Here is a 12,349-nt window from a genome sequence, read left to right as displayed (position 1 = left end):
GCCGCAGCTGGAGTACTGCATCCAGTTCTGGGTGCCGCATTTCAAGAGGGATGTGGACAGCATGGAGAGGGTCCAGAGGCGGGCCACTTGCATGGTCAGGGGGCAGCAGGGCAGGCCTTATGAGGAGAGGCTATGGGACCTGAAGCTGTTCAGCCTCCACAAGGGAAGGCTGAGGGGGGATCTAGTGGCCTGTTACAAACTAGTCAGAGGGGACCAGCAGGCATTGGGGGAGTCCCTGTTCCCCCGAGCACTACCAGGAGTGACCAGGAATAATGGTCACAAGCTGGCAGAGGGTAAATTCAGACTAGACATCAGGAGGCGTGACTTCACGGTCAGGGCGGCTAGGAGCTGGAACCAACTTCCAAGGGAAGTGGTGCTGGCTCCTACCCTGGGGGTCTTTAAGAGGAGGTTAGATGTACACCTTGCTGGGGTCCTTTGGCCCCAGTACTCTTTTCTGCCATGGGAGGGGGTCGGACTTGATGATCTGCTGAGGTCCCTTCCGACCCTAGAAACTATGAAACTAAGTCCCACCCGCCCTATAAATATTGCCTGAATTCCTTGGTCTCAGATGTGTTACCTTGTATTGGATTGTACTAAAGCACATCCTGTTGGATTGTGACCATTTAACCAGGAAATCCAAACTACTGTGTAATAGAAACCTGTCTTCATTATTTACTCCCTCACTGATCTTCATATCACATACAACTTTTACCAGAAAAGATATTATATAATCTAAATTGTTGCTAAAAATACAGGTTAGCTATGAACCAAAAACCAATCCTTGTGGGGCCCAGCCAATCAGTGAGCCACATCAAACCTGTCTCACATGTGCCCTTTTAATTTTATGTAACATATGGGGTTTTTAATCACAATGTTATATGGTACTAAGTCAAATCCAAAGAGAAATCCAAGTACACACTTGCTTTTGTCAATCAGACACATAACTTATTCAAAAAAGATAATAGCTTTTTGACAAGATTTTTCAGAAAACTATGTTACTTAGTTCTAGTCTCTGATTCTTTGTTGATAAAGCATTAACTGTACCCTGTTGTAAAACAGGACTAACTGGTCTCTTATATCTTGTATAGGGCTTTTTTCAGCGTTTTTAAATACTGGAATGATGTTGACGTTTTCCAATTCTTTGGCATTTTCCCTGTTTCCAAGATTTGTTAATTTTTAACATTACTGATTCAGCAAGTTCCTTTAAGACGCAGCCTGCTTGATTTTGAAAGGTTTAATTTTAGCAGATGCTGCTTTAGATGCTCCTTTGTCACAGACGGTAAATTCTTTGTTCCATCCGCAGCCTCACATGAAATGACTACGTCCTCCCAATGCTTTTTAAACACAGAAGAGAAACAAGTAGCGTTTATACTAGGGGTGTGCGAAACAGGCCGTATTCAGTGTGGATTTGGATTTGGCCCGGATCAGGGACAGTGATTTGATTTGTTGATTTGGATCACTGTCCCTGATTCGATTTGGCTGAATCTGAAGATTCGATGCTGATTCGGAGAATCAGTGATTTAGCCATAGACACGGCTTTAAATGTTTTTTTTTTTACATACCTCGAGGTACCAGGCGTGGCTTGTGATGTTGGCGCAGATGGAGTGTCCCCCGTGCTTGGCAGCAAACCCAGAAGTGGGCCCGAAGTACTTCCGATTGGCTGCAGGGGGACCCCAGGTGCCCCCCCAGACCTGGGAGGCACCAGTCGCTGAGCCGAGAGGGCTGGGGGGGGGGCCAGCACAGTCCCCAGTGGACCTGGAAGTGGACTGGAAGTGCTTCTGGTCCACTTCTGGGTCTGGTGCCGACTGTGCTGGGGAGCCCCCTGTGTTCGCAGCATTCATAAACTGCCTGGTACCTTGAGGTATGCAGAAAATGCATTTAAAGCTGTGTCTATGTACGAATCGCTGAATCTTTCTGAATCTCTCCGAGTCGATTTGGAGGGTTCCACTTTGATTCAGAGAGATTAAAGGGTCTCCTGATTTGATTCAGATTTGGAGATTCGGCCACCAAATCAGGCCGAATTTCTGCCCAATCGAATCAAGGACCAAAGCTTGGCACAGCCCTTATTTCTACCCTTTTATAGCACTATTGCCAATTCTCCCAACAGCAACAGACTTATAATGGCTAAAATAGCTTCTTATTGATGGCCAATAAAGGTATTTCCTTGAATCCTTTAGCTACCTTTTATCAGCTCTCTGCACTTTAATTTGTAACTAATTGACTGCTATTAATTTCCTCTTTTTCCCACCTGAAAAACCATAGTTTTCATTTCTACTCCACGCTTTACATTTAGATTCCCAAGCCGTTATGCCAATAACTGCTTTAAGCTTTGCAAAAGTAGGCTCTCTTCCAGTTCTGTGTTCACACATTATTGACTGGTGCCATCTTCTCTTTAAACAAAGTCGAACCGAGTCAAACTCAATTGGAACATGATCCCTGATACCTGGAGAATCGCTGAAGTTTTTGTCAGCAATAAACTTCTGGGTCTCTCAGAACGGGATTAAGTGCAGTGGGTGCAGGACTTTCTGTGACAAACTTTATATCTATTATTTTGAGAAACTCTTACTGTCTACATGAAACCTCCCCGAGCTGCAAATCATCCCTGTTAGCAGAGTTTGTCTTCCAATACAATATAGACAAATAATTAAGGAGCAGTTAGTTCTGTTCTCAAGTGGGCCTGGACGGTCTGTAACACATATTTGCCAGCTCCCATCTTTGGCTTTACTAGCTGGAACTTTAATCCATAAGCATCAAGGTTCTGTGATTCTGAATTGTCTGTAACAATTATATCAACTACATCATACCCTTTATTTCTGGTTTACAATCTTCAGAGAAAAAAATATCATTAACTCCTGTCTGAACACAGTGGGGGTCTCCTCAATTCAATTTCACTCCTGTTAGTACGGAGCAACAATGGAAATCGGTAATTAGCACAGGAGCAGAAAGGACACAGTGGTGTCGGCTGGGAGCTGGTCTGTTTTCTCCCACTCTTTGCTGCAGACAAAATTCAGTCCGGCAGCCAAAAGAGGGCACTCTTTCAATGGAAAAAAAAATACGGGGACTGACATGTTTTTCAGAAGTTTTCTTATTCACAATAAAATAAACCAAAATAAAGCAGGGTTTGCTGAGGTAGAAAACAGGTGCTTGTGAAGACCCAGTGTGGTGTGGGGGCTATGAGACAGGATCAGCATGCTGGAAACCTGGCCCCGGTCATGGCTGTGCCATCAACTTGCGAATGATCTGACAAGTTGCATCACTTCTCTTTTCTCCTGCACCCTTTCCTTTGTCAGTCACTCAGCCTGCAAGTTGTTTAGGGCACAGACCATCACAAAAAAAAATAAAAATCTGTGCAATGCCTATCGCAATGGGATCCTGATTTTCACTGGGGCTCACTGGTACTGTCTAGTCAAAACACAGAAAAAAATACAACTCCTCGGCTAGGCCGAGTCTCTGTTACTGTGTCTGTTTTAATGCGATTGAGGCGCACCCAGTGCAGCGATCCCAGAGAGGTGCAGCTGCCCTGTACTACAACGGGTGATTTTATGTTGAGCTAAGCCGTAGAAGGGTCAGTCTTGGTTTCTCTCATTTTGAATGTAATGCTTTATGCCAGCAGAGCTCTGCCAGCACACAGCGTTTTCTTTTTCAAGGTGATTACAATGAGTGTATACCTGGGCCAGGACCCACAGACATGAGCACTGAGCCAGAGAGCGAGCAGTAGTTTAAAGTTAGTGCTCAAAGAAATCCTTGACTAGTTCATTCCCATTTCACCTTCCATCAGGCTCATGTAATGTGAGCATTATCATAGAGCCAGGGGAAATGTGGTCAGAACAGACCTCAGGTGGTCATCTAATTCAACCCCCCTGCTCAGGGCAGGATCATCCCTACCTAAAGGTGTCCCTGATAAATGTTTGCCTAACCCGACCTTAAAAACTTCCAATCTTCATTTGACAAATGGGTCAAATGAGGCAAAAAAATCCCTGCAGGCAAAGGTAGGGCGGGGAGCAGATCCCAAAGTCCTGCCACTCCCAGTTGGCCACTGTGAACTATGGCACTTTAATATTAAGGGACAAGTGACAACGTCATGCACGAAGGCATTAAAGAGAGACTCCCACAAGCACACCCTGGAAAATGTTCCACCCCTAAACATACAGGAAAAAGATGAGGCAAAAACATACTGTATGTATCTCCCATCTCCCTTCCTCCCCCTGCCCCCTTTCTCTGATCACAAGTTTATTTTCAGTAGAAAACTCAGAGGCACTGGTAATTCAATCTTAATGGTTTTTCTCACCTGCAGAACTGCCTGGAGTGGTTCATGTTGGGACCTGCTTTAATATTGCCTTTCTCTGGGTCATAGATGGTGGTTGCTCTTGCATAAGCTCCTCCAAGAATAAAGATGAACCCATTGAGAGTGACTGCAGGAGCGTATTTGTTATCTGTCAATGGAAAGCAACACTGAGATCAGTTTCTAGGCTCAGGTTTGGCGTCTGTTTTTTATTTATACATTCCACTTATTTACAGATAAGTCACGTTTCTCTAAACCTCCAAGGCTAGGGAAAGAAAAACGAGGACATCCTTTTGTTTCTGTTTTTTGTTCTTTCCTCCTAAAGTTCTCAAAGGCACTTTTAAAGTTCATCAGCCCTTCGTTCCCCGGTACACACCCCCCTTCTAAACTGCTGAAGTACAATTATCCTCTCTGAAGCCTAATGGAGCCACAGTGAAAGCTCTGCTCTTATATCTGAAATTAATGTGTCAAGTTGTTGCAGAGTTTTGAATTGCTGCAAAATTTTAACTCACTCTTCATTTCTGAGCAGCAGCTCAGTGCAGAAGGCTCCTGGAGCACAGAGAGCCACTTAATAATATTCAAAAATAGCTTCTTTTGTATATCCCACTTTTACTTGTGGGCAGGTCCCCACAGATCCAAGTATATTTTCTGAGGCCTGAGTTTTCTCTCTACTACACCTAGAGCTTAATTTTTGGGATGCTAAGTATCTGCAGCTGCCATTTACTTCAACTGAAGCTGTGCGCTCTCAGCATTTCAGATGCACCGAGTCCCTAATGTCCTCGCTGGAGTTCTGTCAGCTTCCAGGGACGCTGTTCACATCACTGCGTTAACTGCAGAGTTCCTGTAAGATCTCTACTAGAGTTAGCCATGAAATTCCAATATAAGTGCAAGTGAGCTAGCAGGCTTGTCCCTTAGACCCATTACACAATATTGCAGGCAGGCACATATGCTTATAATGGGTTAAACTTAATCGTTTTGGTGAAGTATCCCACACCAGGCATCTTTTTGCACCTGGTAGACTGTTAGAGGTTTTGGTTGTAACATTTAAGCAGTTTCTGGGAATGAAGAAAAAACGCGTTGTTTTGCCCATGTTAAATATGTACAGGTGTATTTCTGAGCAGCTCCCATGTCTCCATGCCTAGACTCCAGGACTTGGACATTTTTGGGCAGTTCCCTAGGACAGACCTTTTGCCACTGCTGTGAACACCTGCCCAAATCCTGCCAGGCTTTAAGCTTCTGAAAAATCTCAGCTTGCACAGACTCAATACAGGTTTGTTAGTTTGGCAACTAAGTTCTCAGAAGACTCAACTGGCATTTGAGCATGCTCCAAATTCTCACAGTTTCCTTGTATAATCAGACAGCATATGGACCACCCCTACAGAGTGGCTAAGTGTATGGGAGCCCAGGGCTGCAGAGAATGAGTGGGAATTGCTTTGCAATTGTTTTCCCCAGCACTGGAGTGTGACAAGGCTGGATACCAGACTGTCTGGTATTGCACCCCTCCTGCTGGCAACCAAATGCAGCAGGGCAAAAGAGAAGAGAGGCTGCCGAGGTGGGGGAAGGAACGGGTGGGTGGGGATGGACAAGAGAGAGATTTTGTGGTCGTGAGGGAATGAGTGAGTGATGCATCAGGCAAGGAGAAGAAAAGGGGGGAAGAAAGGGAGGAAATGTACAGAAACAGGAGGAGAAAACATGACCACAGCTGCGGAAGTGAAGCTAAGATGAGAAGGGGACTGTGGCTAAGTATAGACAGTTAAAAACCCCGAGGCTGAATTGATTCAGTCTTTGCTGGTTAGTCTAAACTGTGCAGATTGAACTGATAAGCAAGTGAACAGACATTCACTTTTGATTCTGAAAGTGCAGCCGCCTGCCTGCAGTGGCTCATGTGGCCCAGGCCAGAAGCCAGGGGGTGCCAGAGCATGCCTCCCTGCTTGGTTGGAGCAGACAGCTTGGGCCAAGGCTAGCCCACCCACCCTGCGAGGGAGGGGTGTGGGGGGAGTGAAAAGCATTCTAGGATGTTGGGGGACTATGGGTTAATTTGAACCTGGAGGGGCTCTGAGACAGAAGTTCAATAAACCAATTTAACCTAAATCAGTTAAGTCTGATACTACGTGCATCCAAGTTTATCTTAAACTGGTTTCAGCCATTTTGAAAGCAGTTTATGTGCATTGAACTTCTGTTGTGTTACAGATTTTAACTGATTTCTGATCACTTCTACTGGTTTATGTGTAATTTGTGTTCCTAGTCTGTGTGGATGTGTGGAAGGAGAAGGGATGCAAAGCTATGAAACCACCACATACAGGACTTGAACATGAACCAAAGAAGCCTAAATCTTAATGTTCCTTTACTACCAGCAAACACTTGAAACTTGGAAGCAATGTATGTGTCTGTCTCTCCAGCGGCATATCTACTTCCTACAGCTAGCAGTGATTGAATTAGCTCACTGATGGGAGCGGACTGTGCTACAGATCTTAAAATCCCAACGTCGTTAAGCAGCCACAGAGAGTCAACACAGTTCCATGCTGTTTGGGGACGTAAGGGTGGGGTCACAAGGAAGGTAATAAGTATTAAAATGGTTAAAACAAGTTACTGCGAAAGGCCAGTCTCCTGCTACACTAAGTATCAATACATATTTGACAAAGGCCTTCACCAGTGGATCCTTACAAAATTTCCTTAATCTTTAGGATTAGAAAAAACAAGAAAACAAGTGTTCAGCTTCTTCTCACCTGCACTAAGCCACTATTATACAGCTCAAAGATTTTTCTGTTCTAATAGCTCTTATCTCATCTCTCTCAAAATCAACTTTGTGGGGTTTTTTCCCAGGAAGGCCCTCACTGGGAAGCTTCCATATTTAATTATTATACTTTTTCAGGGTTTTTTCCCTTCTGATTAATGATATTCTGCAGTTGGGTACACCCACTCCACAGAAAAGAACTCAGAATTTAATTCTCAAAGCTCTCGGGGAAATTATTCTGGGCTTCCTCAAGGCAGAAGCAATAATTTCTCAAGAGGTTGAATCCTTGCCTTCAGATTCATTTTTACCAAAGGAAGAGAAGAAAACCACCTTGCCCATTTTAATAGTGACAGTTTTTTTCTTTTTTCCTTTTTTTTTTTTATAATCAGGCAGGCTGGTTTCTAGAGACAATCAATTTGGACTCATCACTATGTTCATGGTTTCACACATTCATTGTCATTTGTTGCTTTTTGTTTTGGTCACAGTTTCTTAATAAAGTATGAAGTATGTTTGAGAGGGAGATATAACGGCTGCTGCTATCAGGAAGGGAGAAAGCCACAGTAAGAATATACTCCACAAGGACTTCGGGGAACTGCCCCAGAGACAGAGGTTTGAAAAGGTAGAAATCAGCACCTTTTCTGTGAATGCATTAAATACTCACAGGAGCCCCTGGTCCATCTCCAGACCTGCAGTCTCCCCCTATACTTCACTGCTGGATTTCCCATTAGGGCTTTCCTAAGGGATGAACTTCATCAATCCCCAGTTTTCACTTCAACGAGGTGACACCAGTTCTACTTCCCTTGTGCAGTTTTTCCTTTCTTAGGGTTGAGAACCTTGTTTAAAAACTCCACAGACCCTACGTTTTGTCACTAGCATGTTACTGATAAATAGCCCAATGAGACTATGGGTTTTGGTGAGGACACCAGTTGTGTTCGTGTGGGTGACTGGTGCCACATTAGTCGGGGGGGCATGTGCCCCCCCCAGCGACCGGTCAGCAACCCACAGCCAATCTCACCAACTTGTGGGGCAGGGGTCCCCCAGGGCCAATCTCACCAATGGGTGGGGGGTGGTTCCCACTCCCCGGCTGGCACTCTCACCTGCCCCCCCGCCCGTTGCCTAAGCAGCGAGTGTGGCCTGTCAGGGGGTGCACATGCAAACCCGTGCACCCCCTACCCGTCACCACTGTGTGTTCATGCTCTCACCCAGATGTTTTGACTGTGGAACAAACCCAGAATACTTGCTGTCAGGAAGGCTACTGGGTCTATGTAAGGAGAGAGAGGAGTGAGGAAAGGGAGGGAAAAGAAAGTAACCTCTTTTTCCTAAAAACCCCTTCAGCACTACCTTTGGGACACTTTAACCTTCCTCTTGCTGGATAATCTAAATTAAGGACTGTCCAATACTCCAAATGCAGCTTTGACAGCCAGTGAGCTGAGATTTTGAAAGCAGAGGGGAGGTAGGATGAGAAATCTAGCACAAAAAGTCAGAGCAAGCTGTATTTTTCAGCATTAAAGGCCACACTGGATAATATTCCCTTCTATTGCTGCTATTTAGAAAATGGAATTTGGGCTCGGTGAATTATTTCTGGCTAACAAAGAGCCATGCCACAATGGGGTGGGGACTTCTTGGGTGGCTGGGAAATCTAGCCCACCAGAGGCCTGCAACCGTAACCTAATAACAACAATATGCTACCTCTGTCGTAGCTCAGGGCTGCAGCCTCACATGAGCAAACTGAATAGTTAAATAGTGCTGAGCTGGTGCATGCCTGCCTTGCTCCCAGCAGCTGCTTGAGGATCCTGCATTACATTCCAAAGCAAAGCTCGGTCAGGGCCCAAAATGGTATTGAAATGAATGGCAGGAAGAGTTCCTATTGTCAATAGTTTATTGAAACTGCACCAGTCAAAACATTTTTCCAGAGCAAAGCTGGCAGGCCACACACGTGACTGCTCAGCTCTTACTCCTACTAACGTGTCCTCTGCATTCTTGATGAGGCACATAGCAAGAGCCTGCTGGAATGGCTTGGAAAAGAGCAAAGTAGTTAATAGAAACCAAATATGCTCCACCTCTCCCTGCATACCTCAGAGAGATGTGCTCAGGCCTGGCGTAGCAATGTAACACACAGTAATGGGATCGGATGCCTTTAGGAGCCTGAAGCCTGATTCTTAATATACTGAGTGAGGGCTGGACTGTGGATACTGTAATTAGCAGCCAGTTCTCTGATTTCAGCCATATGGCAAGGTGCTGTCACAGCATCTTGAAGCCAGTGCACTCCAGGGAACAAGGAAGGAAGACGAAAGAAGGATGAAGTAATGTATACCACTGCCAGGCCCATGCCCACTTCACCTCTATGTTCAGTGCACTGACAAAGGAGGAGCAGGAAGGAGGAGGATGGGAGAGAGCAACCTGAGGATAAGAGACACTCTATGCTCATGGAAACCAAATAGATATTGGGCACCTGCTCTTTCTCTCATGCACAATCATACAATGTCATACAGTAGGTTGTTGTGGTCTATAAATTCAGCAGGCAGGAAATACATCAGAGCAGGGCCGGCCCGTCCTGTCCTATGCAACCTGCAGCCTCACGGGGCCCCACAGCCAAGGGGCCGTGCCCCGCTTGCCCCCTGCACCATGTTTAAAGGGCTCGATGGAGGCAGGGAGCCCCTTTCTGGCTGAGCGGGGGAGGAGTTTCCAGCTCTGCTCCTGCTCTGGCCCTGGCCCCAGTCCCGGGGAGGGAAGCCAGGCATCCCCAGCACATGCTGCCCCCACCCTGCACCTCCCGCAGTGCAGCCCACGTGGGTACAGCCCAGCCCCGACTATTTTATTTCAGTGAGTTTATGTCGCAATTAACCGCAATTTTCATTTTCCGATGGGTCGGGGGCTCCAAAACTATATCTTGCAGGGGGCCCCAAAAACTTGTGGGCCAGCCCTGCATCAGAGGCACTTAAATGAGCATTCATCAAGAGGTCCCAGTGACCTCTGCCTTCAGTTGCAGTATTCTGGGGGGGTTCCCTGCATGCAGGAAATTATTCTTATATTTCTTCCAGAAGCAAGAGGCCACACCTAGAACACTTGGTTCAATTCTTGACATGGCTTTAATCAGAAACACGCTGATGAGCTTGAGGAGATGCAGAGGAGGGCAAGAAAACAGGATGGAAGCCTCAGGCAGGACCAACTTCTGAGGCAGGGGCAGAAGGCCTGAAGTGTTCATGACTTTGCTATGTCGGGTGTCTAATACATAGCTGAAGGATGCAGACATCAAGGAAGGAGAGGAGCCCATGGAGCAGAGCTAGAGGAAGTTGGTGAAGTGAAAAAAAACCAGGTAAGTTTAGATCTGACACTAGGGAACAATATTCTGAGAGGTAGAACAGGTTTCCGAGCAGCTACAGAAGACCCACTGCCCGGGATACTTAACTCTAAACTGGACAAGTCAGAAAACGAGCTGTAGGGAACAATCTGGCACAGACAAAGGATGGAGTAGGTGCCTACTCTGTGCCCCAGTCTTTCATGTTGCTGGTTTTCAGTGTTTAAACTAAAAATCCCTCCTTTTAAGCAAAACGAGCTGAAATAAAGCCGCAGCGTCCTGAAGCAGACCTGTAATGACATGGTTAAGATTGTCCTCAAAGTGTTCTTTACAGCCGCGGCGCTGTGACCGAGCACTTAGTTTGGGCACATAATTAGCCAGTTCGTTCTCACAGGCATTTGTAAGAAGTGGTGATGGAGGCCTCGGAGACCTGGCCTTACATCTTTCCCCGGGATCTGAATTCCTCTTTACCAGGCACTGTCTCAGCATATTCCAGGACGCACTGATACCCGCTGCGGGAGTGAAGGATGCCAAATGCATCTTCAGCTTACATGCAAATGCCCCCAGTTAGTGGCCTGTCTGCCCTTTCTGAGGCCCAAGGGTGAATGACATAACCCTGTATACCTGAGACCCTCTTGAGAGAGGCAGAGACAAATTGAAATTATAAGCCGGCATGCCCTCAAGGTCCCAAAAGCCTTTCCTTCTCTGACCTTTCTGAAAGCATTTTAACAGTGCAACGCTGCCTTCGCCCAGACAAAAATGTCCACCAAGTCACAACACGGAGGAGCTATATGGACTTGCATACGTCCCTTGCTGCCAGGGATAGCTTCTGGAAGCCACACATGGAAAATTTAAGCGTCTCTTCTAGCAAAAGGGAGGTGCCCAATCCTTCCTAGCAAAATGTCAAGTGCTAACACAGGAAGGTGCAGCAGGAGAATGGGCAGGACGGGGTGTGGGTACACATGCGTGTGCGAGGGCAGGGGGTGGGGAGGCAGGGGCTGCTAATGAAGGGAGCTCAATCCAAGAACTGTGTGTGTAAAAAGGAGACAGCCGAACATGTATGCAAGCAAAGAATGATCATGCGTGTCCTTCCCCAATGTCCTTCCATCAGACCTGCCCATAAGTGTGCTACAGGAGCAGGTAAAAAGCCTGGTTTGATAGGCCTGACTGCAGATGCCAAGACTGACCCGTCTGTGAGGCAGGGACTGCTCCCTCGGGCACCGGCTGCTCTGGAAGTCGCTCCAGAGGTCTGGCAAGGCAGTGGCTAGACGGCCATTACCACGTCCCTGCCGCTACAAGCACTTTCAGGCACACAAAGGAGACATAAGACGGCGTAGCCCCCTCGCTTTCCCTCCTGTGCTGCAGCAGCATGCTGCAAGAGGAGGCTGGTCTGCCGCTGCACTGCCTGGCATCCCTGCCTCTTCCCTCCCTTCCTGCCAGTGCCTACCTGTCTGGGCAGAAGAGCTGGCACTGGGAAGGTCTTGGTAGTACACAGCCCGGGGAGACCCTTCTCCACCCCCATTTGGGGAGAGCTTGTGCAGCCAGGTGGAGACCTACTTGCCCTTGAAGGAAGGTCCCCATCAGTGAAGGGGGCTGGAAAGCTGATGGTGGGCACTTAACAGGAAATAAAATGCAACTAGCCTCTCACAATGATGTGAGGTGAAGATGAAGGAGAAGCGAATGAAACCAGTGTGGGGCATTGTATAATATACTGGATTTAGCCTGGATTGAGAGAAACATTCAGGGATCCCCACTCTGCATATCCCCATGACACCTCTAGATATTTTGAAATTTCACTATGGTGATGAATAAAAACTCTTGCATGGGCACCTGCAAATGGAAAACCAATTCAGAAACGCTGATCAAAACTTATAATTCAGTTAATGCAGGCAACCGGTTATTTGATATACCATAAAAGGTATATTTTAGCGCCCCAGTGTTAGGCACAAAGTGAACTAAAACACAAAGTGACAAGATAATTACACTTGCTTACAATCACTGACTTCAGCATGTCTGCAGCCGTCTCGTTAATGAG

The 12,349-nt window shown here is 46.5% G+C and overlaps 1 protein-coding gene across 2 annotated transcripts in view; it reads right to left on the bottom strand.

Moving 5' to 3' along the window:
- Positions 1-12,349, bottom strand: part of KLHL29 (kelch like family member 29) — a 668,905-nt gene that overhangs the window by 27,258 nt on the left and 629,298 nt on the right. For both annotated transcript variants that reach the window (XM_019520813.1, XM_019520814.1), the window contains exon 12: positions 4,289-4,433. In XM_019520813.1, the coding sequence (XP_019376358.1) occupies positions 4,289-4,433 (145 nt within the window). The remainder of the gene's footprint in view (positions 1-4,288; positions 4,434-12,349) is intronic.

This window comes from Gavialis gangeticus, unplaced genomic scaffold (genome assembly GCF_001723915.1).
Source record: "Gavialis gangeticus isolate Ggan-Ray unplaced genomic scaffold, GavGan_comp1, whole genome shotgun sequence".
In the NCBI taxonomy this organism is placed as follows: domain Eukaryota; kingdom Metazoa; phylum Chordata; order Crocodylia; family Gavialidae; genus Gavialis; species Gavialis gangeticus.
The sequence above is the reverse complement of the archived record's forward strand: the minus strand, read 5'-3'. Positions and strand labels throughout refer to the sequence as shown.